Here is a 27,052-nt window from a genome sequence, read left to right on the forward strand (position 1 = left end):
GGCCTGCGTGAGTTCTTGCCTTGACTTCCTTGACTGATGGACTACAGTATGGAAATGTAAGCTGAATAAACTCCTTCCTCCCCAGCTTGCCCTCCCCCAAGTCCCTCAAAGATAGGATTTCCTTGGCTGTCCTAGAACCAGGCTGGCCTCAAACTCACAGAGATGCGCGTGCCTCTGCCTCCTCGGTGCCGGGATTAAGGGTGTGTGGCACCACTGCTTGGCTCAAACTTGCTTTTGGCCATGGTCTTCCATCATAACAACAGTGGTGCTGACTAGAACGCCTCCTGTGCACTTCCTTGGTGTTTTCAAGCTTGTTATTCTGAGAAGCTACAGGCACGAGAGCAGCTCGGAAGAGCTATCATTTGTAAAGGAAATTTACATCTATTCAGGAGATGCAAGTCAGCAAGTTACTATGTCAGGAAGAGGGGCGTGTGTGTGTGTATGTGTGTGTATGTATGTGCGTGTGTGTATGTGTATGTGCGTGTGTGTGTGCATGTGTGTATGTGTGTGTATGTGTGTGTGTATGTGTATGTGTGTGTATGTGTGTGTATGTGTATGTGTGTGTGTATGTGTGTGCGTGTGTGTATGTGCGTGTGTGTATGTGTGTGCGTGTGTGTATGTGTGTGTACGTGCGTGTGTGCGTGTGTGTATATGTGTGTATGTGTGTATGTGTGTGTACGTGTATGTGTGTGTGTATGTATGTGCGTGTGTCTGTGTGTGTATGTGTGTATGTGTATATGTGTGTGTGTGTGTGTGTGTGTGTGTTTGAGAGTGATGTGGGCGTGTATGTGCCACAGCTGTCATTACAGCCATCTAAGGATAACATCATTATCCTTGTCTTCTCATCTTTTAGACAGGGTCCTCCTTGCTTTTCTACACTGTGCTCCCCAGGGTCCCTGGACTTTGAATTTCCAGGAGTTCTCCATTCTCTACCTCCTATTTTCCTGTAGGAGCACTGGGATACCAGACACTGTGTGTTGGGCTTTTACATAGGTGCTGGGGATTCAAACTCAGGTCTTCACACTTTCATGGCAAATGCTTTACCCTCTGAGTGATGTCCTGGGACCACATTGGAGCGACTTTTATTTGTATCTGAGGTGATCCCTTCCTCACCTTATAATTCCTCCTCACACCCTCCCACAACTTGTCTCTACTGTGTTCCAGAGGTCCCAGAGCCTTTTCTAGATCACTTAGGGTGCTGAACAGACTTTGAACATATGATGTTTTAAGTCTCATGTTTTGTGGACACTCATTCATATATGTGTATTTAGAACGGTCTTACTCCTATTAATTTGCCATATGTTGATTACTTTTTAAAAACATACATTTTTTTTCAATTTTTTTTCTTTTTTTTTGGAGCTGGGGACCGAACCCAGGGCCTTGCGCTTCCTAGGCAAGCGCTCTACCACTGAGCTAAATCCCCAACCCCTTTTTTTCATTTTAAGTATAAGAATTTTCGCCTTCATGTATGTCTGCGCACCACACGTGTGTTTGGGCCTGAGGCATTCTGAAGAGATGTAGGATCCCTTGGAACTGGAGTTACAGACAGCTGTAAGTTACAATGTAGGTGCCTGGAATTGAACCCACGTCCTCTGGACAAGCAGCCTCTTAATCAGTGAGGCATCTCTCCAACTCCTATTAATTTAATTTACACCTAACCCGTCCTAGATAATACAAGGAAGTCCTGTTTCCTTCCCCTCCATTTGGAGACACATCTATATCTATGTCCACAGTCTCCATATTTCTATATATTTGTTTTCCCAGCTAAATTTGGTAGGTTAAAGTGTGCTCAGTGATAGCTGAATTAACAAGTAAAGATGGAGACTCATTCCAGTCTGTGAATACACGGAACTGGGGACGCTCTCCTGCTACTTTCTTACCTCTTCACACTTTCTTCTCTCGATTTCCAGTTGTTTGCGTAGAGTCTCTTGTTGCTGGGAATTGGCTGCTTCCTGTTGGCTCTCCTTATCCTGCAAGGTTCTCACTTGTCTCTGGAGCTCATTTACATCCTGGTCTAGAAGAATCCTGAGGGCAAGCAATGCACAGCGGGTCACTCTGTGGACTGCCACAGTCTGCAAGTGACTCCTAGACCCAAAACTTCTGGGCCAGCACGAGGGAGCTTGTCATTTCAGCAGAGGGAGGTACAGTTATATGTCTGCAGGATAAGGGGACCAGTGCAGGGAACCTTCTACATAATAGAAACTTTTCTTTAATTCTCTCTCTTGCCACCAAAACAAAACCATGAGGAAGAAATAAATTTCCTTATGGCAGAGATAAGGAAGGTGTGGCAACAAGAACAGCTAGGGCAAGGCTGAGGTGGGGCTCTACTCCGGAGTCTACTCGCCTTCTTCCCCGGTGCTTTACAACTTGGCCCATACAATCTTCGAGCTCCAAGCGTTGCTGACACCGGTGTGCGCATGGCAGCCCTGCTACAGCCGACTCAGGGGCTGATGCGCTGCTGCTGCTGCTTCTGCCGCCGCTGCATCATCAATGGGGAAATCCACACTGCCCAGTGAGTGCCGTCAGTACCCGCTTTTTCAGACAGACTCATCAAACTACAGTTCCTGGGAAGACTTTCTGAGAATTTCAAACTGAGACTCTCTTCATCCCGGACATCTTGAGGGATATGGCGACGGGAAGGGTGAAATAACACCGATGGGCAAAATTCTCACCTGTGTGCCAGGTCTCTAAGATCCCAAAGCTGTCCAGACAGCTTTGTGCTCTCCAATGTATGCATTCTAGGCAACCGCTCGGTTACTGAGACACTGACTCAGGGCTCTGAGGGCTCCTGGCTCTGGCTCCCGGGGTTCTGCCCGCTCCTGGTGCTCTGCTGGGTCCCGGGGCTCTGCGCCTCTCGCTCTCAGCTTCTTTGGATGTAAGCGCAGGCACACTAAAGATTGTTGGGGCTTAATTCTTCCAATCACACCTAACCCTACACCAACTTCCTCACTGTCGTTTCTGCTTTATCTAAATCACTATGTGCATATCTGAGAAGTCATCTCTGTCTTCTTTATGGTTCTGTTAAGTAGCCAGTTAGAAATTAGCAACCTTAGAAGACAGTTGGGCTGGACCTTTTCTTCATAATCAATAGCATAGAAACACAAGCATAGGAACAGTAGTACTGGACAGGGGAACGGGCCTGAGTCCTATCCCTGACTCTGTGAGAAGATGGCATCCGGGACCACTTTGAACATCCGTATACTAACTATCTAGACTGAGCTCAGGAGCCCCAAACCTTACACGATTACTGAACAGCAGGAGGCATTTCTGTAAGAGCAAGGGCAAACCATCGTGTTCTCCTGGGAAGGTCAGTAAGACGGGCCTGTCAGTCTCCTGGAGACTTTGGACACGGGACAAAGGCTGCCTAAAAGGGGGATGTGCAAGGTCCCTTGCCTGTGCTGTCTTCTCTTTCTCTGAAAGCTGCCGATTTTCTACACTATGCTCTGCCGGTCTCGTCTGAATTCTCTGGCAGACATTTCACCAGGACTGGGGAGCTGAGGGCAGCCCAGAGTGAGATCCCATGACAGCTCCATTCTTAGTTTTGGTTCAAGGGACTGGGCAAGAGCTAAGCCCCGGAACTGAGGGGATAGTGAGCTGTAGGACTGAGAAGACCTCGGATTATCCATAGTGCAGCCTGGGAGTTCAAATGGAAACCGACAACTGGGAAGTCTGAATAGAAAAGGCACCTCGGGATTTGCTAGAGACTGCTAAAAAGGAGATGCTTCACAAAACACATGGTTTCAGCAAGGAAACATTAGCAGGTCTTGAGGCTGACAAGGTCCAGTGAGATCCTCCTTTCCCTGTAGCCTGAGTCTCTTCAGCAACGTCATCTACACAGCAGGCCATTTTCTTCCTTAGTCACAACAGAATCCTGGAGCTTCCTCCACTGTTTTTGGTGTTGACAGTTGAACCCAGGGTCTCGTGCCTGCCAGGCAACTGTTCTACCACTGATCTACACTCCAACCCCACAGTCCCTTTAGTAAAACCCTTCAGTGGTGGCTGGCCAGGTGGTGATGGTGGTGATGGCAGTACCTTTAATCCCAGCACTCAGGAGGCAGAGGGCGGGTAGCTCTCTGTAAGTTGGAAGCCACCTTGATCTACAGAGCAGCGTTCCAGCCAGGGCTACACAGAAAAATCCTGTCTCAGAAAAAACAAATCCCTAAGTGGCTCCCCATGGCTCATATGGTAGCCACCTTTGTGTGAACCAGGCCATCCTGCTTTCTGGACCCATTTTCTCAGCACTCTCCAACCTCAAGCATTTTCTTCATTTTCTCAGCACTCTCCAACCCCAAGCATTTTCTTCATTTTCGCTAGGGAACTTCTTCCCTTCCTCAGTCAGACCTTCCCCAGGGGTTACTCCTCACCCCACACTCCCCCACCCCGTCTTTCCCTTTCTTTCTTCCTTTGCCCAGTGGTCACCTCTCAGCTCCTCCCTCCCCTGCCCCCACCCACCCTCGTTCCAAGCGCTTACATATTGCTGTTACTGAGGAAGGCTGCCCCAAGCCCTCAGTTCCACAGCCAGTCCTGCTAGGTGCCTCCACAGCCTTCTGACCTCCTTGCCACAGATCACTACAGTTAAAGTGTCTCAGGACAAGGGAATTCATTATGGCAGTATTCACACCCCCTGCCGGGGTTGAAACTCCATCCATCTGTGTGTGTGTGCATGTGCAGATTTCCATGGAGGTCAGAAGACAGCGTGCAGGGTTGATTCTCTCCTTCTACCCTGGGGGTTTCTGGCACTGAACTCAGATTGATAGGTTTGGTGGCAAGGATCTTTACCTGCTGGGGTAACGCACGGATCCTCAAATTTCCTTAATTTTTTTTATTATGAGTGTGTGTACAAGTGTGTGGTGCACATAAGCCTTGGTGTGTGTGTGTGTGTGTGTGTGTGTGTGTGTGTGTGTGCGCTCGCACTATTAACTCACAGGGCCAGCAGCTGTAGAGCCCCATGACAGCCACCTGCTTCACAGCTGCTCAGACACAAGGAAGCTGGCAGTGCAGCCCCAGTTCCAGGCCAATGGTCTGAAAACCCCATGGATGGCTGCTGGTACAGCTCCACGTTCAGAGGCTGAGGAACCCAAGTCTGAAGCCCTTAGAGCAGCAGCGAGGGAGAGCGCGGTCTCCTCCCCTCACCTCTGACACTCCATCTGGGCCCCAGCGCTCACTCAGAGTGGGTCTCTCCTACTCAGCACACTGACCCACAGGCCCATCTTGTCCAGAAACCCCACAGATGCCCAGCTGTGTTTTGCCACTGTCGTAGGCTACCCGGTTGAGAACATTTTGAATGAAATGAAAGAAATTACAGACTTTGTGGGGCGAAGCAGAAGCAGAGAAACTGGTGCCAGGAGATGTGTGTGTTATAAAGGAGGGAGAGACTAAAATCAATACTCAGAGCTTTCATCATAAGAAGCCAGAGAAATAGTAACATTATATACCAAAGACAAACAATAAACTGAGTAATAAAACCAAGAACCCCAGTCAGCTGTGACGGAGCATGCCTGAGACTCTAGCACTCCAGAAGCAGAGGCAGGAGAATTGCTGAGTTTGAGGCAAGCCTGGGCTATCGAGTGTGTTCTAAGATAGCCTGGACTATGAAGTGAGACTGTGTTGTCTCAAACCAGAACTTGGGAGGTGGCAGCATAAAGATCAGGAGTTCAAGGCCAGCCTCAGCTATATAAAGGCCAGCCTAGGATGCATGAGATTCTGTTGGAAAGGGGGTGGGGGTAGGAAGATAGATTAATGGGATCAGGAAGAAAACAGAGAAAGTGAAATAAACCCAAAAGGTAGTTCTTTGAAAAGACCAATACAGTTGACTAATTTCTATTTGGGCCAGCAAACCAAGATGTATAGGATATAGAAATTACTAATACCAGAAATAAAACAGGGGTTTCTCTATCGATCCCACGGATATTAAAAGGACAGTAGAGGGTGTTATGATATCATTATTGCATCTTAAACAATTGTATGCCCACAGATGTAGTAGGTTTGATGATGAGTGGACTGCATTATTGAAAGATGAACATGATGGAAAGTCATATACAGAAAAACAGATAATGTGGACGCTGCACTGCTATGTCCACTGTAGAAACTCAAGTCTGCAGAATGGTGTGCTTATGTGTAGTCCCACACACTCTGGGGAGGCTGACACAGGAACATCCCTTGACCCCACAAGTTTGAATTGCCTGAGCGATTCAGCAAGACTCAGAAAGGAAGACTGAGGGTCTGGAAAGATGGCCGTGTTGGTACATGCTGGGGACCAAATCCCACTCTTCCATAAGAGTGCTCTCAACCGCCGAGCTCTCTCTCCAGCTCACCCCAGCCTCGCCATATCATTTTAAACATGGGGTTTGCTCAGGTCACTTAGCTGGCCTTGTGGCAGGCTTGCTGGCACCTCCTGAATGTGTGGTTGATGTTTTCTGCCCCTTGACCTGCAGGCCTGGATCATCTGGCAGTGTCTTGTCAGCTCAGTGTTCTGCGTGCTTGCCTTTGGGGCGCCCTTCTGCTTCCTTGTGAGCAGGCCTTGCAGCTAGCTAGGATCTAACTACATTGTGACAGGCTAGCCCACCATCTCTCGAGACATGGTGGATGAGGCGAGTGTTTCTGCATGGTGTGTCTTTGAGTTTATGCAGTCTTCCTGCATACAAATATCCAGCCAGAGCTGGAGGGGTGGCTCAGCGGTTAAGAGCACCGACTGCTCTTCCAGAGGTCCTGAGTTCAAATCCCAGCAACCACAGGGTGGCTCACAACCATCTGTAATGGGATCCAATGCCCTCTTCTGGTGTGTCTGAAGAGAGTGACAGTGTACTTATATGTAATAAATAAATAAATCTTAGAAAGAATATCCAGCCAGTCACTCTCTCAGACATTTATTCAACAAACATTCACTCAGTGGTGTTTTGTGACAGGTCCTAGCACAGAACTTCTAGCTATAGCTAAAGTAAGATTCTGAGCTACAAAGGGTATATAAACATCTCCGTGTGGTTTTGGTGGATAATATAACTTTCTCAATATTTATATATGACTCATTCTGAATATTATACAAATGAGAAGCATCCATCACCACAGCATCCAAAAGAATGCTTTAAGTCACAGCCATAACAGTTATTTTAAGAGGAAAAATCAATAGTTCTTATCTGCTAGCAGTTTCTTGATGCTAAAGATGCCTATAAATGACCCAGAACTATCTGGAAGAACATTAGCCAATAAAAAAAAACCAACTTCAATGAAGCCTGAGTCTGCCCAGATCACACCAGAAAGCCAGGCAAGGGGCACGTGAGCCTTCAAGGGGGATCCCGGTTAAAGCCAGTCGCCAGTGTTCTGGGTGAATCTGTGCCCGAGGAGCCCCACGCTCTGGCGGTCCTTACCTCCTCTGCTGCTCCTCCTGGCACTGCTGCTTAAGCCTGGCCTCTGTGCTCTTTGCTTCCTTGATCTCTTCCTCTAGCTGCTTCCTCCGCAAAATGCAAACATCTGAAAGGCAGACTTGTCGAGCGTGGTCTAGTTTCTGCTGCAGGTCCAAAATCTTGGTTGAAAAGGTAAAACATTGTGAAGGGTGTGACCCTTTCCCAACAACAAACACTACATTTAACTGAACTCTAGCAAGTACCTGTGGTAGGAGTCGGGGTGGGGGCAGGGAGCTGCTGTTAGCAGCACTTTCAGATTTTGTGTAAGTCATTCTCACACTTCAGACTGTGAAAAGGACCTGTATGTGCACACTGTTGGCAGCTTAGCACAAACATGGTGTTAATGGCCTGTGTGTTCTGTTAGCCATCCCCACCACCAGTCCTGGTGCTCTGGAGGGGACGAGGTTGCTACTAGCAGAAACCAGGCTGACTCGGTGGTTCAAGTACCTGAACCAAAACCCTCAGAGAATGAGGATGAAGCAAGGATGACGAGGGGCAGATGGGCTAGCCTGCACTAGCAAGTGCCTGCCTGCCTGCCCCTGTTTTGCCTCTCCTATTCCCTACATAACCTGCTGGCTAGAGGTGAGACAGAAGGTGGGTATTTTCAGGCATTAATCCACTGTCTTCTCGGACTGCCAGCTCTCTAAATAAAGAAAAAGGGTTTTTGTTGTTTTTTGTTTTTGTTTTTTGGTCTCGTTGTATAGCTGGCCAGGAACTCACTCTGTAGACCAGGCTGTCCTCAGATTCAGAGAGGTCCACCTGCCTCTGCCTTCCAAGTCCTGGGACTGAAGGTGTGCGCCACCACACCTGGCGTAAAGTGTAATTTTAAGATCTGGTTTCTCTCTTTTGTTCACTGGCTTCTGCAAGTGTCAGCAATGAGCCACTGGTGTCTTGGTCACACCCGTCATTCACTGTCGAGGTTACAGCTGCTCTTCTGTATCCTGTGACACTGCACAGTACGTGTCTCTACTTTTATGCTGTGCAGAATGATGTCCCTCTGAATGAGTGCACCCTCATTTCCTGACATGCGTATGCTATTCAGGAGTACTTTCAAGACAGTAAGACAGTCAGCCACAGAGGGAGACATGTATGCGTGTGCACACACACACACACACACACACACACACTCACTAACACACATAAGTGTTGTATACTATTGATACCTTGTTATAAGCAATCCAAAATGCAAGGGCAATATTTGAAAATAGCCAATTTCACAGCAAAAATCTCTCTTGAAAGGCGTTGGTGGTGCGCACCTTTAATCCCAGCACTCGGGAGGCAGAGGCAGGTAGATCTCTGAGTTCGAGGTCAGCCTGGCCTACAGAGTGAGTTCCAGGACAGCCAGGGCTACACAGAGAAACTCTGCCTCACCCATCCCCTCTAAAAATTACAAACTAGGGTTGGAGAGATGGCTCAGTGGTTAAGAGCACTTGGCTACTCTTGCAAACAACCTGGTTTAAGTTCCCTACACCCACATGGCAGCTCTCAACCATCTGTAACCCCAGCTCCAGAGGACCCAACGCCCTCTACTGACCTTCTCAGGCACCAGGCATACATATGGTGCACATACATACATATATGTAGGCAAAACACACACACACACACACACACACACTAAAATAAATGAGTCTATTGTTTAAAGATTACAAAATAAGTCATATAAACAGTCAATTCAAATGAGAGAAAAATAAGTTCTTTAAAATTAAAAAGTATACATGTCCTATGACTTCAATCAGATTTAAGTTCATATTATAGTTTTAATTAAATATACATTTGCATGTAGAGAGGTGAATATGTGTATGTGCACATGTGTATACAAGATAAGGGGTGTCCTTTGACTCTCTCCACCTTATTTTTTGAGACCGGGTCTCTTGCTGGCCTGGAGCTCACTCCCTCGGCGAGGCTGCTTGACCAGTCAGTTCCAGAGACCCTTCTTTCTGTTGCAGGCCTGCCCTGTGTGTTCTGGGGATCTGAACTCAGATCCTCATGCTTGTGTGACAAGCACTTCACTGATCCAGCCATTTCCCCTGCCCTGGAAGCTTACATTTCTAATTCATGCAGTTTTCAAAAATGTACAAGGTTTATTAGAATGGTAGGGGCATATGACATAAAATTATTAACGAGAGGAAGACGCGGGGAGGGCAAAGAGAAAAGATGAGCCGGGCACCTGTCTCTTAAGGCAGGGCTCCGGCTGTGCGTGCCGCTTCCTGAGCATGAGGACGGTTACCTTTTCCTGTGCTTCCGCTGTTTTCGATTTCTCCCGAGCCAGCTTTTCCTGTAGGCCCTGCTGGGACTTAATGCTCTGCGTCTGCCTAAGTCCTTCTAACTCCAGCTCCTTGACTTTCTGCTGACAGAGCTTCCACTCTGCCATGAGGGAGGAGTGCATCCTGGCGTTGTCCAGCAACTTCTCCTGGGCCTGCTTGAGTTCAATTTTGATCTATAGTTGGGGGATAGGTAAAAAAAAAAAAAATCATAAAATCGGGGCCGGGGATGCAATTAAATGGTAGAAAGCATTCTCAGGGCACTGGGTTCGTGTGCGCACTTGCACACATAAATATAAAAATTAACACAATGCTAGCAAGATGGCTCAGTCAGCAATGGGGCTTGCCACTGAGCCTGATGGCCTGAATTCAGTGCTCTGGATGCTACATGGTGAGAGGAGAGAACGACTCCAAAAGCTGTCCTCTGCGCAGACAGAATCAGACGAGTGTGTGGGTAAGTCATGTGCCGTCCCTAGAGTTGAACAACCCCACGTTGCTCTCTTCTTAGAGTCCCATTTATGTACAGTAGCACACACACACAGTGGTGTACATGATGGTGGTCTCCAAAAGGTAAAGAGACAAACCAGGAAGCTTTACAGCTTATACTACCTAGGAGAGAGTGCGTCACCTCTGAGTTGGACATTTTCAAGTACAGCCTTACCACAAGAAAACTCAGCAAGTCCAAGGGGTGAGCAGGGCACTGGACTGGAGGAAATGAAGAAAGCAGAGAGTGGGGTATTTGGTGCACTGGGTTGGTTCAGGGTCGCGAGACCCAAGCCTCTTGCTAATGAGGGCGGCACTCTCCTTTCCTAGCACACTGTCCATTGACTCCCCAGGCCAGGAGCTCTAAAGGCTGTGAGAATCAGTGATCCCACAGGCATGGGGACTGGGACGTTGCTCAAGTCAGATTGCACGGATGTAAAAGCTGTTAAGCCTCTGTCTCTATGGTGGCTTCTGCAGCCCAAAAAGGAACCAGTACAGTGTCCTGGTGGCACACTGTGAGGAAGAGACTTGGATAGCAGTAGAGAAAGAGTTCTCAGAGCTGCCAGTATGCTGGCTTGGTTCTGTATTGTGCTAGGTGGTGTCCACGGACATCCACTTTCTAACGGGTTAAACTGCATATCATTATTTTACACACATTCTTTGTAGTATAGTCCACAACAGATTGGTTCAAAGGTAATAAAATTAGTATTCTGGGATGCTAATTACTGTAGCATGCCTAACGGTAGGGACCCAGAGTTTGATCTTCTGAGTGGATTTTAGGAAATCAGTCCCACAGTGGGTAAGAGCATAGACTGCCTTGGTGGCACATTCCCAGCCCCCACATCAGTGGCTCACAACTGCCTGTAACTCCTACTGCAGGCTATCCAAGGGCTCTGGCCTCTGTGAGCACCTGCGCTCATGTACACACGCACCCGTGCACACATGTATGCACGTGCACGCACACACACACACACACACACACACACACACACACACACACAAACTCGGTCCATGTGTTTGCAAATCTAAGGTTCCCAAAATGACTCCAGGCTGAGGAAAAGCTCGATGTGCAAAGTGAAATCTACTCACGTTTCAGTTCAGATTCTGAAATTAGTTTTGTGATCCTGGTGGCCCTAGCTGCTCTGAGGTTTATGAGGTCAAACTATACATAAAAGGTGGCTACTGTACATGATACCACTGCACGCCTGGCTCCAAGAGAGAGGCTGCAAACAGTAAGCAGCATCTTCTCTCTTTATGGCGTGGTCGTTTTTCCATTTCTGAAAGACTGCCTATTGAATACATATTCATAAGGGGCCATTCTGGTCATTGTATCAAAAGGCAGACATGAGATTGCTTGAGTGGTCAGGTGAAGTTGGACATGGTGACGTGTGTCTGTGATCTCGGCATGTGACAGGAATAAGATGAGTTTTTTTTTTTTTTTTTTTTTTCCGGAGCTGGGGACCGAACCCAGGGCCTTGCGCTTGCTAGGCAAGTGCTCTACCACTGAGCTAAGTCCCCAACCCCAAGATGAGGAGTTTTCATGGGGATCTTATTCACAGGAACAAGATCAGCGTTGCCTTCATGGTGATTTCAAGGCCAGCCTGGTCTATGGGATACCATCTCAAAACAAACAAACTGATCTAAGAGGCCTTCCGTTTGACACTCCAGGTTTCTGCCACTCCCAGTTTGGTGGTGCTGGGGATTAACCCAAGGCCTCCCACATTCTAGGCAAGCATTCTACCAACTGAGCCCCATCCAGTCCCTGAATATTGAAATTTAGAACCTTATATAGGGTTTCTAATATGTATTAGAAACCAAGTCTGTAATGTGTAATTTTAGAACTGAATTGTATCTGGAAGAATACATTATTTATATGGTGCCTTGTTCTGAATGTTTATGTGTTTCGAAAAACAACTGCGAATCTGTGCCACCCCCTCCCTTTATGAATACATTTACGGGGGAGAAATACATCTGGCTATATGCAACTAATGTAGGGAGACCAGTCACTAAGATCAAATGTTAAAAATTTGAGATAAGGGGCTGAAGGGATGGCTCCGTGGTTTGGAGCACCGACTGCTCTAAAGCCCAGCTCTGACCCCACAGGCCCTGAGTTCACTTCCCAGCCACCGCATGGTGGCTCACCACCACCTGTCATGGGGATCCGATGCCCTCTTCTTGTGTGTTTGAAGACAGCTACCGTGTACTCATATACGTAAAATAAATCTTTTAAAAAGTGTTTGCCTATAAGAAGAAAAAAAAAACATTCGAGATAAGGATTTCAACCGACCGCTATACCCTTTGTGTTTACGACCGACAGCATCTGCACCCTGTTGGCAGCCGAGAGAGCGGAACCGTGACTTAGCCCCGCCCCCTCACTCCTCACCCTACGACTGAGGACCTGCAGGAAAGGCGGTGCGTGCGCGAGAGAGTTACCTTGAGGTTCTCCTCCTGGAGCAAACTGTTGTGTTGTTTCAAGTCTAGGCTCCGGCCCCGCTCGTACCGCAGCTCCTTCTCAGCCGAGTTGCTCAGGATCTGCAGGCGGTGCAGGTTCTGCCGCAGTTCCCGCAGTTCCCCTTGATGCTGGTAGCTTGCTTTCTCTCCAGATGTTAGATACTGAGGCAAACATTTTAAGAGAGAAAAGCGCTTGAGAGAGCACCACAGGCGGTCTGTAGGTTCACACCGCCCGTAGGGACCTGAGGGCTTCCGGAGACAGTTCCTTCTCCTACAACAAACGATGCTTCTACATCCATGGGTGCTCGGCGGTGCTCCTGTAATTCAAAAGCTTCCACACTGGACTGCACAGGCCATCGGGTTATGGGAACAAAAGCAGCCGTGCACGGATAACTAATCTTTCAATTTCTAATATCAATGAAAGGCAAACAAAATAGAGGATTTTTTTTAGAGTAAAACACTCCCTTTGAGTCTCAGAACTACAAAACCCCTTAAGGAAGAAAACAACCAGGAACCCACACTATTTTCTAGTTTTCTAAAAACAGTTTAAGCTTGTTTTATTTAATGCTTATGAGTATTTGCCTGCATGTATGACTGTGCACCCCTTGTTTGCCTGGTGCCTGAGGAGGCCAGGAGAGGTCAGGTCCCCTGGAACTGATTGTTCTGGTTGCTGGGAATTAAACCTGGGCCCTCTGGAAGAGGTGCTCTTAATTGCCAAGCCACCTCTCCAGAAGTTTTAAATTTTTATTACATTTATGTGTGCGTGCGTGCGTGCATGCATGTGTGACAACTAGAAGACAACTCTTGGGGCTGGAGAGATGGCTCAGCGGTTAAGAGCACTGACTGCTCTTCCAGAGGTCCTGAGTTCAATTCCCAGCAACCACATGGTGGCTCACAACCATCTGTAGTGGAATCTGATGCCCTCTTCTGGTGTGTCTGAAGACAGGTACAGTGTACTCACATACATAAATCTTTTAAAAGAAAAAAGAAGACAACTTTCAGGAATTACTGAGCCATTTCACTATCCCAGCTAAAGAAAATTAATAAAATAACAATTGGATACAAACGAAAGAGGGCTCAGAGCCAGTTCCCTAGTCTTCCTTGGGACAATCAGTGAGAGCTGCTAGCTTTCTGGGGGCTGTTAGCGGAGGGAAGCAATCAAGGAAGCAGCTAAGGATCAAGCTCTAGGTTGGCCGTGGTTCTCAACCTTCCAAAGGCTGTGACCCTTTAATATTCTTCCTTGTGTGTGCGACCCCAGCTACACAATTATTTTCATATTGTGAAATTCCTAACTGTAATTATGCTACTGTTATGACTTGTAATGTAAATATCTGTGTTTTCTGATAGTCTTAGGTGACCCCTGTGAAAAGGTTGCTTGACTCCCAGATGGGTCACAACCCACAGTTTGAGAACCATTACTCTATAGGCTGTAGACCTGGGTTTCACTGCTTCCTCAATGTGGGCAAATACCATCTACCTTATTCCTAACTAAAGCCTCTGTTTCTCCACCTGTAAGATGCACAGATTATATTCCTACGCCATCATATCGCTTAGTGAGCATGGGTGGTTTAGTGCAGTACCCACAGCACTATGATATACCCAAAACGTTAGGAAAACATTAAGTTCTAAGTCTATAAACTTAATATTTCATCCAACTTGGTTCAAGAATAGTAAAAGGGAATCTCACCTGAGCTAGTGTTAACCAGACCATGAGCATCCACGGCTGACCTCACAAAATACTTCTCACGGACACAATGCTCAGTCTTGCCCATGTGAGAGGCTCCCACGATTCTTTCCCTACTTATAAGGAGGGAGGACCCATTTTGAAAGGTCTGGCATCTGGCTTGTCTGTTGTTAAAAACTGTCCATTTAAGAAGATTATGGGAATATAGCACCATACTAGATACTACTGTCTGGCATCAGGGCTGAAGAACACTTGCACATGAGAGAGAGAGAGAGAGAGAGAGAGAGAGAGAGAGAGAGAGAGAGAGAGAGGAATAGTCATCAGTGCACAGACCCTGACAGAAACTATCCAAACTGTACTCAATTCCTCATTTCCTTGCCATGAAATCGAGAAGGCTCAAAGGTTAGAAGGACCCAGGTTCAATTCCCAGCCCTACATGGTGGTTCACAACGGTCTGTAACTCCAATCCCTGGAGGTTCGACACCCTCTTCAGGCCTCTTCAGGCACTGTGTGTGACTGATGCACAGTCATACATGCAAATACACATACACATTGAAGAAAGATTGTGTTACAGCTGAAGTCCCAACAGATATAATCAACCTTCCATGACTGAGAAAGAGGGGCTTCCTTTCAACACATCTTAGTGGTGCACTGGATATTTGCATACAAGATGGAGGTGGACTCTTTCTTGTGATACACACAGTATTTGATAATGGATCCAAGATTTAATTATAAAGCTAAAAGTATAGAAATAGTCTCAGAAGAAACATGAGAACAAAGCCTTCTCATGCTCATTTAGATAAGACCCTGAGACCAACATTTATAAATAGATCTGGGCGTGGTGGGGCATACTTTTAGCCCCAGCCCTCAGGAAGTCCGAGGCTGGCCTGGTCTACAAAGCAAGCCCAGGACAGACAGGGCTACACAGAGAAACCCTGTCTCAAAAGACCAAAAAACAACCCCCTCCCAAAAAACCCCAAACAACAAAAAATATAAACCAAACCAAACCAAACCACCACCACCAACAAAAACCAATAAAAATGGGGTATTATACACCAGTACTTAGGATGCAGAAGCAAGCAGATCTCTGAGTTCAAGGACAGCCTGGTCTACAGAGTGAGTTCCAGAGGACAGACAGGGCTACACAGAGCAACCCTGTCTCAAAACAAACAAACAAACAAACAAGCAAACAAGCAATTGCAAATGGGGCAGTGTCAGGGTGGGAGAGTGAGATGGTGGGGTGGGCAAGGGAGATAGCTCAGTGGTTAAAGCACTTGCCAGATAACCAGAGGTCAGGTCCCACAAACCCACGTAAAATGCTGCTTGGGTGGGTGGAAGTGGCAGCCTGCCTGTAATTCTTGCCTTGGAAGGCAGAGGCAGACGATCCTCTGAACAAACTGATTAGTCAGACGAACCCTATCAGTCACTTCTGGGTTTGATTGAAAGACCCTGTCTCAAAGATAAGACAGAAGACTGATCAGGGATGATCCCCAACATCAACATTGGGCCTCCACGCATACATGTGTACATGTGTGTCTGTACTCACAAGTAAGCAAACAAGGATCCAGACATCGCACACATATGCATGAAGAATATTTTATAAATGGGTGTTTATCTAATGAAAACGTGTGTATCAGTGGGTAGTGACAGGAAAATGAAGAGAGACAGCCCACTGTTTACCCTGCCTTCAAGAGAACACTATAGCCAGCCTTAGTATGCCTTTGGGTTTCCCATGCAATAAATTTTTACAACCTAAGTTAAACGCACAACTTTAAGTTATAAACTCTACCATACTTTGACATAGAATGTTTGGGGTGTGTGTATGTGTGTATGCACGTGTGTGTATGTGTATGTATACGCCACATATCTCTGGGTGAGACATGAGAGAACAGCCTTGGAAAACAAGGAGGGAGCTCTCAGGTCAGAAGTGAGTTTGCAGCCTGGCCCGACTGGCAACAAATATCAGTACATCCATCCCGCTATCCAACGCCACCAACTTCCTGGACGGAGGGGTAGCGTGGGAGCTGGGGTTAGTTTTAAAGCTGCAGAAAGGTGGGCTTAGGTCCTGATCTTGCTTATGGAGGTGTCACAGCTCTCTAGATCATATCCAGACACTGAGCTTCCCTAATGCGTGCACGCATGTCACAGAATTCTGGGACGACAAATGCATGTGGGCAGACGATGACGGCTTGTGGTGGTCCCTACGGTTTGCTTGGGCTCTGCTCTCACACATGCTGATACAGACCTTTTCAACCTGGGGCGCTCGTCAACACTCTGTGCTGTCACCCCACACTGCTACACTTTGAGCTTTGAGCGAAGTTGGCATCAACGGGTGGAAGGGGAGATCTGCTGGACCAGGAGCCATCACACGCATGAGCCCCATCGACCTTACTCACTGCACCCAGGTACCTTGGTTGAATAAATACGAACTCAACTCTTTTCAATAACTCAGGGTCATTAGGGGAAGAAAGACGTACTAAACTAGACTAAAATTTCCTGAGGCCCCAAGAGGCTGTGCGGCTGTAGAACTATCTGCCCTTCCACAAAGGGACAACACTCGAAATGTCCTTAGGATTTTTGCATATTCTGTAGTCAAACTTGCTTTTTGTCATTACTGTGGGGGTGTTCTTGGTTTTGTTGTTTGAGAATTTCATACATTTGCATAATGTGCTTTGATCAACCCACCCCTATTCCCTGCCCTCCAATCCTTCTCCCACCCTCTCTCCTCGTCTTCCCAGTTTGTGCTTTGGCTCTAGGCATTGACTAACAAGAACTTCAAACAAAGGGGGAAGATAAACCAGATTAACAAATTAGTCAGAAATTACTTTCCAGACATAAAGTTACATGTAGGCAAAATGTCATCCCCTTAGCTGAGCATGGTGGCACGGACCTGTGACCCTATCACTCAGGAGTAGGGCCAGCTTGGGCTACATTCTGAATTTTCAGTCCAGTCTGGTTGCAAAGCAATACCCTGCCCCTCAAAACCAAACAAATCACCACCAACCAAACCCCAAACGACAATGATGACTTTGCAAATCGTTAGGTTTCCCTTTCCACATCTTCCCATACCCGTTGCCCAGTGTCTAAGGAGGGGAGGGGCGGGGTCTAAGTGTGAGCTCTTGTTGGTCATTTGAAGTCACTCTTCTTTGGGCTTCTGAGCCAAACAAATTCTGACTCTGACTCTCTCTCTCTCTCTCTCTCTCTCTCTCTCTCTCTCTCTCTCTCTCTGTGTGTGTGTGTGTGTGTGTGTGTGTGTGTGTGTGTGTGTGTGTGTGTGTGAGAGCATGTGACTTGGCTATTCTCAGAGGCCAGAGATATTAAAACCCCTTTGAGCTATAAGCAGTTGTGGGTCCTGAGAATGGAGTCCAGGTTCTCTGTAAGTGCAACACTCACGGGGTTGGGGATTTAGCTCAGTGGTAGAGCGCTTGCTAGGCCCTGGGTTCGGTCCCCAGCTCCGAAAAAAAAAAAAAAAAAAAAAAAAAAAAAAAAAAAAAAAAGAGCAGCGCTCACTCTTAACTTCTGAATTAACTCTCCAACCTTCCTTTCCCTAAAGTTCGCTCTTGACCTATTTCTCAACCTTTTTTTTCTTCCCTTTTCTTTTTTCTTTTTCTTTTCTTTTCTTTTTTCTTTTTCTTTTTCTTTTTTTTTCTTTTTTCTTTTTTGAGACAGTCACTTACAGCCCAGGCTGGCCTCAATGTCATTAAGTAACAAAGGGTGACTCTCAATCCTCCTGCTTCTACCTCTCAAATTCTAGAATAACAGGAGTGCACCTTGCACTTTATCAGCCCTTTGAAGGTGGTTCACTTGCAAACACAATGGTCTTCTAACAATCTCAAAATAATTTCTGGGAAGGTGTCTACAGAAAAACTTTACTCTGAACAGCAGAGTCCTGTAAGATTAAGAACCAAAGTGGGGCTGGTGGCCACTCCCTTTAACTCTCCTACAGGCAGAGCTGCAGTAGGAGCCATATTTAAGACGATCTCTCGTCATTTTTTTTTAAACTAAAATGAACACTTGGTTCACTGAAGTCCCTAGAATAGGAAGGGTGGCATGTACCCTGCCATCCCTCCACCCCCACCCACTTGAGGCACATGTGAGCTTGCTTTGGGCTTACCGCTCAGCGGGGACATCCATGCTCAAAACCCCCAGGTAGGCAGGAGGAAAGAAACAACTCCACAAAGTTGTGCTGCCCCACCCCCATAATTCAAATAAACAACCCTTCGATAATAAAGTGAATCAGCAGGTTCAGACGTTGGTTGTAATTTTATTACCGCTCTGACTGAAACATTGTATAAGAAACATACTTTAAGAAGTGAAGAAGGTAAGAAAAAACCAAGCAAACAAAACCGCTGCTTATCTCCAGGGCTAGTCAGAAGGGCGGGACCCAGAGCGTGTGTCTGCAGCACCTACCTTGGTGCTGCAGTCATCTGAACTATCACCACAGCTCTGAGACTGGAGGCTCCCCTCTTCTTCAAGCCTCCCAACTTCCTTGGGCTCCACCGCCAATGGCTGATCGTGGCCTCGCATCTGCTGTGACTCCTGCCCCTCTCTTGGCAAAGTGGCCGCCTTCACTGACTCCTCTGGCATTTTCTCCTGTTTACTTTCTCCTAATTCAGAACTTGATACAAATATAACAACAAAAAACTATCAAACACATATTCTAATGGCAGAATAGTGAAGAAGAAAATCCTACCCTAGGAGATCTGCCCCCAAGCTTGACCTGTACGACAGTAGAGTTGTTCGTGTGCATTTTATAGGAATGGCTCTTTTTTTCCCCCACTCAGTCAGGTAGATGACCTATCATGTATTTTCATGTACAGTCCAATAACCAGTTTATATGAATTTTCTCCTCTCTGGGCTTCTAGTATTGCATTGGGCAGATTCGGGTCATAAAGACTTTCAATGCCAGTCGAAAGCAGTAGGTATCTCGATGGGGGATACAGTGGGCTGCAAGGGGCTTATACCTGAGAAATAAGGATAACTCGACACTAACGAGGCTGAGTGGTAGTCTATAGCTTAATCATTGACAGGAGCTAAAAAGGAACAAGGCTAAAAGTATACGTGTGTTTGCACACACATATACATGCACATGCGTGCACGCGCGCGCACACACACACATACACACACATACATGTTCACAGATTTTCGTAAAGATGATATCATGGCAAAACAAAGTATCCCACAGTGGTTTAACAAGTAAGTTCTGCAGGGGCCAGCAAGATAGCTCAGTGGATGAAGCTGCTTGCTGCCAAGCCTGATGACCTGAGTTCAATCCTTGGGATTCAGATGATGGATGGAAAGAGTCAAGCCCTTTATTTTGTCCTCCTCTGACATGTGGCATGCGCTCATCTTCCACTCTCCAGCAAGTAAAATTTTAGCTTTTAAATAAAAACATACTAGGGAAACTGGATGAGAGGCTGTTAACTCTATCCACATGATAAGTGTCCGGATCGGGTCTGGAGAGACTTCAGAGTTGGTGAGTCGGTGTTCCTGACATTCCTCGTCTGTCAGGTGTGGGGGGTGGGGAAGAACAAGGTGACATCTGGATTTCTGACTGGGGCAAATGCATGGATACACAGAGGGTGAACTAGAGGGTGGCAGGGTGTGGATAAGAATGGAGATGCACTTGAGGTGAGGATTCCGGCACAGGGGAGCAGGGTAGAAACCTTGCCACTGAAACCCAGACACAAGGAAGAAGGGCTGGGGGATGAGGGGCTCATCCTAGACAGAAGCCAAAGGCTTGTGAAGGGCAAGCAGAGGGGGCTGGAAAGCCAGAGAAAGAGGGGGACTCCTTGAGAACTTAAGTCACAGAAACAGGAGTCACCTTCAGTTGCCAGAGAATGCACACAAGAGTGCGTTCTCTCTCTCTCTCTCTCTCTCTCTCTCTCTCTCTCTCTCTATATATATATATATATATATATATATATATATATATATATATATATATATATATCTGAGGGGTTTAGCTGTGTTTTGCTTCTGGTGTCTTTCTTTTTTGGCAGCCCTGGGATTGAACCCAGGGCCTTCTGCATGCCAGGTAAGCGTCCTGCCTCTAATCTACCACTGCAGCCCTGTCCTGCTTGTATTTCTCGTCTCCCCAATCTGAAGTTTGTTTGGGGCTCCTTGGAGCCCTGCATGCTCCACAATCATAGTTGCTATCCATGGCCAAGGAGGAGTTGGCAACACAAGTCAAAAGCCATAAAAAGGTTTGGATCCCGAGGCTGGAGAGATAGCTCAGTGGTTAAGAGCACTGGTTGCTCTTCCAAAGGACCTGAGTTCAGTTCCTAGCTGGCAGCTCAGAACCATCTGAAATTCCAGTTCCAGGAGCTCTGACTCCCTCTTCTGGCCTGCCTAGGTACTGCATGCATGTGATACAAAGACATGCGTGTAGGCCCAACACCCATATACATAAAAACAATTACTTAGAACCTTAAAGACATCTAAAAATGTTTAGATTCTGAAAAATTGTAAACCACGAATGTAGACTGTCCTGAGGATCTGCAGGAGCTGTTTTGAGCTGTTACGTGTCCCGTCTCCACTGTAATAAAGTAATTCGTAAGAAAAAGAGCTGAGTGTGCGATGCTGCTCACAGTAATTTTATTTAAGACAGCAGCTGACAGAAGCAAACCGTTCCCGTTTTGACGTGGTTTTGTTGTTTTCCCCAAGGGGACTCCCTGAGCAAACCAGAGAGGGTTGTTCGACTGAGATATCCTTCAACCAACAAGAGTGAAACACAGCCAAGGAGGACTCCTGATGTCAACCTTGGGCCTTGACATTCGGGCACACAAACACCCACAAGCGGGCGCACCGAAACATGCTCACGTGCCCCACACAGGGACAAAACCAGACAAAACTGCCATGACTTTCCCTTCCTTGCTCCCTGGCTTCCAGACTTGCTACATAATATAATCCCTCCTTGCATGTGTTCCTGATGCCAGAAGGCCCTCGGCGTAGATGGGTGCCACGCTTGTGAACCCCAGAGCCATGAGCTACAGAAAACAGAATTCAGCCTCAGGTCTTTTGTCATAGCAAGAGACATGGTCCCCAAGTCAGCAAACGAGGCAATGAAGACGGAAGTCAAGTTATTTTATTTATTTAAAATTCGTATTACATTTGAATCTGTGTGCGCATGTGTGTGCACTGTGCGTGTGTGGCAGAGGACAGCCCGTGGGAGTCAGCTTTACCCTTCTGTCATGGGTCTAGAGATCAAACTTGGGCTTGGTGGCAAGCACCCTTTCCTGAGGCATCTCACTTATTGTGAGATGGGGGTCTCTCGCTGAGCCCAGAGCTTGCCAATTTAGCTAGATGGGCTTGGGTCAAGGCCCAAGGTTGACATCAGGAGTCCTCCTTGGCTGCGTTTCACTCTTGTTGGTTGAAGGATATCTCAGTTGAACAAGCCTCACTGGTTTGCTCAGTGGGGGGAACAACAAAACCATGTCAAAACGGGCTAGCCCCTGTGAGTTCTGGGGACCCCTCCATCTCCATATGGAAACCAGTAGTGGGACAAGTGGACAGCGCTGGAGATCTGAACTCAGGTCCTCATGCTTGCTTGGCAAACCCTTCACTGCCTGAGCCATCACCCCAGCCACCTCTTACATTAATTTTAAGCCTCTTCCCAAACTCCAGCTACTGAATACTCTTCATCCTGATTATAGTCACCAATCCCCAAGTTCTGTTTATTTTTTCTTACCATGTTTTGCACATACTAGCTAGTGATTTCCCTACAGCATGAACCTATTGTTTTGAGCAGGCTGCTAAAGTCTACTGGAGTTTTTTTTATTGTGTAAGCTCCTAACTGGGGGTGTGGACACAGCTCAGCTTGGAAAGTCCCATGATTAACCCCAATACGGCAAAACCAGTAAGCAAACAAACACCTCTGTGATACAGGCGTCCCACGGACCTGCATGTTCAGGGTCCTGCCTGCATCGCTGCCCTTCCCTAGAGTAATTCTAAACTACCTCACACAAACATATGCCCCTTGAACACCACATTTAGCCTTCCCTCCCCCATCTGTCTCTGTCTCTGTCTCCCCACTCCCCCGTTTGCCCCTTGATAGACTATTGAGCCTGCCATGCCTTGTTAAACTGTCTTCTCCCATCAGACCACGGAGATTACGAAGTTACCAACCGCTGCCCGCAATGCCTGCACAGCAGACACACGGCTAATGTTGAATGTGGCTGAGCTCCAGATCTGACCAAAGTGGGAGACGGGGAGAGATGGAAACAAGTGGCAGACACATGGAGGGAAGGTACAGGTCAACCCTATCTGGGAAGTCTTCCGACTGTCACATCCCCACAGCCTGCGCTAGGTCAGTGTTTCTTAATCTGTGGCTCACAATGGATTAACCGACTTACCTAAGAGGTGCTAGAACAACGTCCCTCGAAACCTCTCACGCTATCCCTGGTGTATTCTAGGGTTAGTTTTTCCTGATCCCTCCAGAAAACCTAAACACGGCGACCCAGCTTCTCAGTTCGTTGCTTTGGGCTCACTGGCAGAGAGCTACTACCCCATCTTTCCAAAATGTCCTTCCCACCCCACCTATCACCTCACCATCCCTCCAAAATGCCCTTCCCACCACACATCTCCATTCCCTTGTTGTGAACCTTGGACTCAGGGGTTACTCTGAAGTTAAAATAAATTTTTAAGAGAACATAAAAATCAAGGGGCGTCAAAGCCGGTGAAGCAGGGTCTATCTCAGAACATGGATGCAGAAATAAACTTGGTGACACCAAGACTCAGTCTCCACAGTTCATGGACAAAGGTGTCCTTTAGGCTGGTGTCTATGGAGCATGGGCATCTACTGTTTCCTTCTCAATGACCTTTAGGCTTTTGTCCACAGAAAGTAATTTGCTGCTACTAACTTTTTGTACCGGATTTAGAACAGATCATTTGCCCAGAGCCCCTAGGACTTCTGTGAAGGATAATTTTGGTAAAAATGTGTAAACACAGAGTTAGGGAACATGATTAAACAAGTAAAAAAGGAAAATGCTCTGAGAACTCAATGATCAGATATAATATTAACTAAGATCAGCAAAGCAGAAACTCCTTAGAGCACCGACTTGATTATGCAGAAACAATTTACCTGCAGATGTGCATGCCCAGAAGAGAGATGGTGAGTGTCTCTCCCTGAGGAGAATTATGGGTTATTCAATCCATTTTTACTTTTACATGCTTCCTACATTTCAACTCAAAGCACATGGTAACTTTCAAAGGCAAGAGGGAAAGTTTCGCCTGTAATGTTAATGCTGGGTCAGGAGGAGGTACACCCTGTCAGCCCACTGTCCTATGCTGCAGGCCATACCACAGTCACTGTCCAGTCGTCATCTGTCCTCTTCCCATGTACTCAACACACAACTTTTTTTTTTTAAAGAGACAAACTCTAGGAAATGCTTAAAACTATTTTTTTCCCCGATTACATCTCTCAAAAATGAATGCCAGACTCTTGGGATAAACCCTTTAGTTACTGTGCTCAGATTTTCTCAAATTACCAGAGTGCCTGTCTGTCCTCACTCGGGCTCACATCCTTCACTTCCAAAAGTGGCCCTTTGGACACCAGGTCTTCACAGACGTTTTCACTTGTCATCACATTAGCAGTTTTGTCCCCTATAGAGCAGTGTTTTAACAGTTCCAATTCTTGTGAAAACTTCAAGACCTGTGAAGTTAAGTGAAAAAGCAAATGCTCTATTTTGTAGACTTTTATGCACAACTGTGAAAAAGTACATTGACTCCACCAATGCTTAACTACTGCCTCGAGCTATCTAAACTGCTGCCTATAGGAAGACTTATTGAGATTTAGTTAAACAGTAGACAAATTGAGATTTGTTTACAGTAGACATAAGAGTATGTAACTTCATGGTTTTACCAGCCAACCAACCAACCAACCAATCAACCAACAACCAACAAACCAGCCAACCAATCAACCAACCAACCACCAACCAACCAACCATCCAACCAACCAACCAACCAATCAACCAACCAACCAATCAACCAACTAACCAACAACCAACCAACTAGTCAGCCTGCCTGCCAGCCAACCAACCAGACAGGTAGACTGGTCTTTTGATGTTGGCATCTCAGATAATTATTACCTTTAAACAGGAACAAAGAAACAAAACTCCAGTGGTCTTGAAGATTTTACATGATTATCACACATATCTGTTTCAAGTTTTGACTGAGCTTAATTGATTCTTTTTTTTAAAGATTTACTTATTTATTATATGTAAGTACACTGTAGCTGTCTTCAGACACACCAGAAGAGGGCATCAGATCTCTTTACAGATGGTTGTGAGCCACCATGTGGTTGCTGGGAATTGAACTCATGACCTCTGGAAGAGCAGTCGGGTGCTCTTAAACGCTGAACCATCTCTCCAGCCCTTAATTGATTCTTAAAAGGGGTAAACTATTGCCTTGCGAAAATATTAGAATACTGTGAGCACATTACAGAAGGGAAGTTTCTTCCAGTCTGACCCTGCTTTTTGAAAATACTTGAACTTGTACAGGTAGCTTGGTGTGGTGGTTTGAATAGAAATAGACTCTATAGGCCCATAGGGAGTGGCACTATTAGGAAGTGTGGACTTGTTAGACTGTGTCACTGGGAGTGGCTTTGAGGTCTCAGAAGAGATGTAGAACTCTCAGCTCCTTCTCCAGCACCATGTCGGTCTACATGCCGAGTGCTTCCTGCCATGACGATAACGGACTAAACCTCTGAAACTGTACGCCAGCCACAATGAAATGTTTTCCTTTATAAGAGCCTGACAAATACAGAGGCAGATGCTTGAAACCAACCATTGGACTGAGCATGGGGGTCCTCAATGGAGGAGTTAGAGAAAGGACTAAAGGAGCTGAAGGGGTTTGCAACCCCATAGGAAGAACAACAATATCAACCAACCAGACATCCCAAAGCTCCTGGGAACTAAACCACCAACCATAGAGCACACATGGAGGGACCCATGGCTCCAGTTGCATATGTAGCAGAGAATGGCATTGTCTGCAATCAATAGGAGGAGAAGCCCTTGGTCCTGTGAAGGCTTGTTTCCCCAGTTAGGGGAATGCCGGGGTGTTGAGGTGGAAGTGGAAGCATCTTCATAGAAGCAGGGGGAGGGGGGCCAGTAGAATAACATTTGAAATGTAAATACATAAAATATCCAATTAAAAAAAAGGTGATGTAGTCATGGTGTCTCTTCATAGCAATAAAACTCTAAGACACTTGGTGTCAGGCTCTGTGTCTGAGTGGAAATGAGAATCTGTATAAGCATCCCAGGAAAACACAGTGCATGCACGTGTTTTGAGGTATGCAGCATTATGGGAGCTGGCAAAATACTTTTGTTCATTTGCCTTCAGGAGATTTTGTAGATTTGCCATCCTTAAAGGTTACTTGTTTTTATGTATTACAGAACCAAAGCATATCTCCTTTCAGGGGTAGAGAGGTTGGTTGGGAAATAGTTCTATGAATAGAAGATAGCTCCTGTCACAGGACTGAATTACAACAAACAACTGCTTGTCTGAATGGAGAGTCCCTATAATAACTGTGCTTGGTTCCTGGGTCCAAGGGATCAATCCAGAACTTGGTTTCAATTTACTTTGAGAGATTCCTTTGGTCTCCAAAGACTTCCTCTCAAGAGAAACCACAACAAGCAGTACAAATTACACTCTGCATTATGTGTCATTTACCATCGGGCCTTGAACTGGCCTTGGAAGACGGGAGGTTGTGGATGGCATATTTGAATGGTGGGAGAACTGTGCAGTAAAAGACACAACTGACTTAAGTTGCTTGAAGAGGGAGGAGGCAACAAAAGGAGGAACTGGAGAAAAAGGGGGACAGGCGTGTGGGAGGGTCTTCAGACAGTTTTAAAACTGGATTTGCATTATTTTTGCAAGCAGGAGTCATTCTCCAGGACATGCCCGGTATGAGAAAGGGCCAGCTTGCATTTGGTTTTAGTGATCATCATTCAGTCTAGTCATGGACAGCAAGACCACAGGCTGAGAAGCTCCATGTAACTTGGTGGTAGTTCAATCACCCAGGGCTCTGGGCTCTTTGTGTAAATTAATGGCCTACAAGATCACACCTGTTTCTTCTACAAATTTCTGTGACAAGTCTAGATGTGGCCCAAACAAAACGTCTTCGGAATCAGCACCTTTGGCAAATCGATACAGCAGAGCCCACCTTCTGATGAGCAGGTGGTGCCTTCAAGTCTAGAGTACCTCGTGCTCTGAAGAGAAGCTTGTGTTAGTCAAGACACAAAGGCACAGAAGAAAACCTTTTCATGAACAATAGCTTGATGGACAGGAATGCAGCCTCCCAGAGAAGCCATCTGCTTATCATGAAGGGAAACGATTAACTTAGAGTGGAGAGATACAACAGAGAGCACCTCAACCAAACCAAGATTAACACAGCAATGGCACCATAGCTTAAGTCTCCCAGTAAAAATGTGTCAAGAAGGAAAGATGTCATTTCAATAGGACTCCTGTCAGGAATGATGGGGACACACCAGACAAACCCAAACTGAGGGACATTCTTCCAAAGAACCAGGCTGCAATTCTTTCAAAATCCCTAAACTAAAAAAGAAACCCTTGTCCTCAATAAAGCAGTCTTGGGAGGAGACCTTAGGAAGCAGCTGGGTCACAAGGGTGGAGCTCTCATGATGACATTGGTATCCTTGTACCAACCACTTGGGCTGAGGAGATGGCTCACTAGGTAAAGCCACTGAATCAAAAGCATAGGGCCTGAGTTTGATTCTCCAGAACCCAGGTAAAGCCAGATGCCATAGGAGAAT

At 46.5% G+C, this 27,052-nt stretch overlaps 1 protein-coding gene across 38 annotated transcripts in view; it reads right to left on the reverse strand.

Annotated features, from left to right (window-relative positions):
* Ccdc30 (coiled-coil domain containing 30) overlaps window positions 1–27,052 on the reverse strand; it is a 92,969-nt gene that overhangs the window by 20,973 nt on the left and 44,944 nt on the right. For 19 of the 38 annotated variants that reach the window (XR_015619857.1, XR_015619856.1, NM_001431189.1 and 16 more), the window contains 4 exon segments: window positions 12,578–12,757; window positions 9,628–9,837; window positions 7,365–7,519; window positions 1,881–2,025 (listed from right to left, as the gene is read on the reverse strand). Coding sequence is in view for 35 of the 38 variants with exons in the window: in NM_001431189.1 (NP_001418118.1) it covers window positions 1,881–2,025; window positions 7,365–7,519; window positions 9,628–9,837; window positions 12,578–12,757 (690 nt within the window). In the remaining 3 variants the exon portion in view is untranslated. 38 annotated transcript variants of the gene reach the window in all.

The sequence above is a fragment of the Rattus norvegicus genome, chromosome 5, assembly GCF_021556685.1.
Source record: "Rattus norvegicus strain SHRSP/BbbUtx chromosome 5, alternate assembly SHRSP_T2T, whole genome shotgun sequence".
Lineage (NCBI taxonomy): Eukaryota > Metazoa > Chordata > Mammalia > Rodentia > Muridae > Rattus > Rattus norvegicus.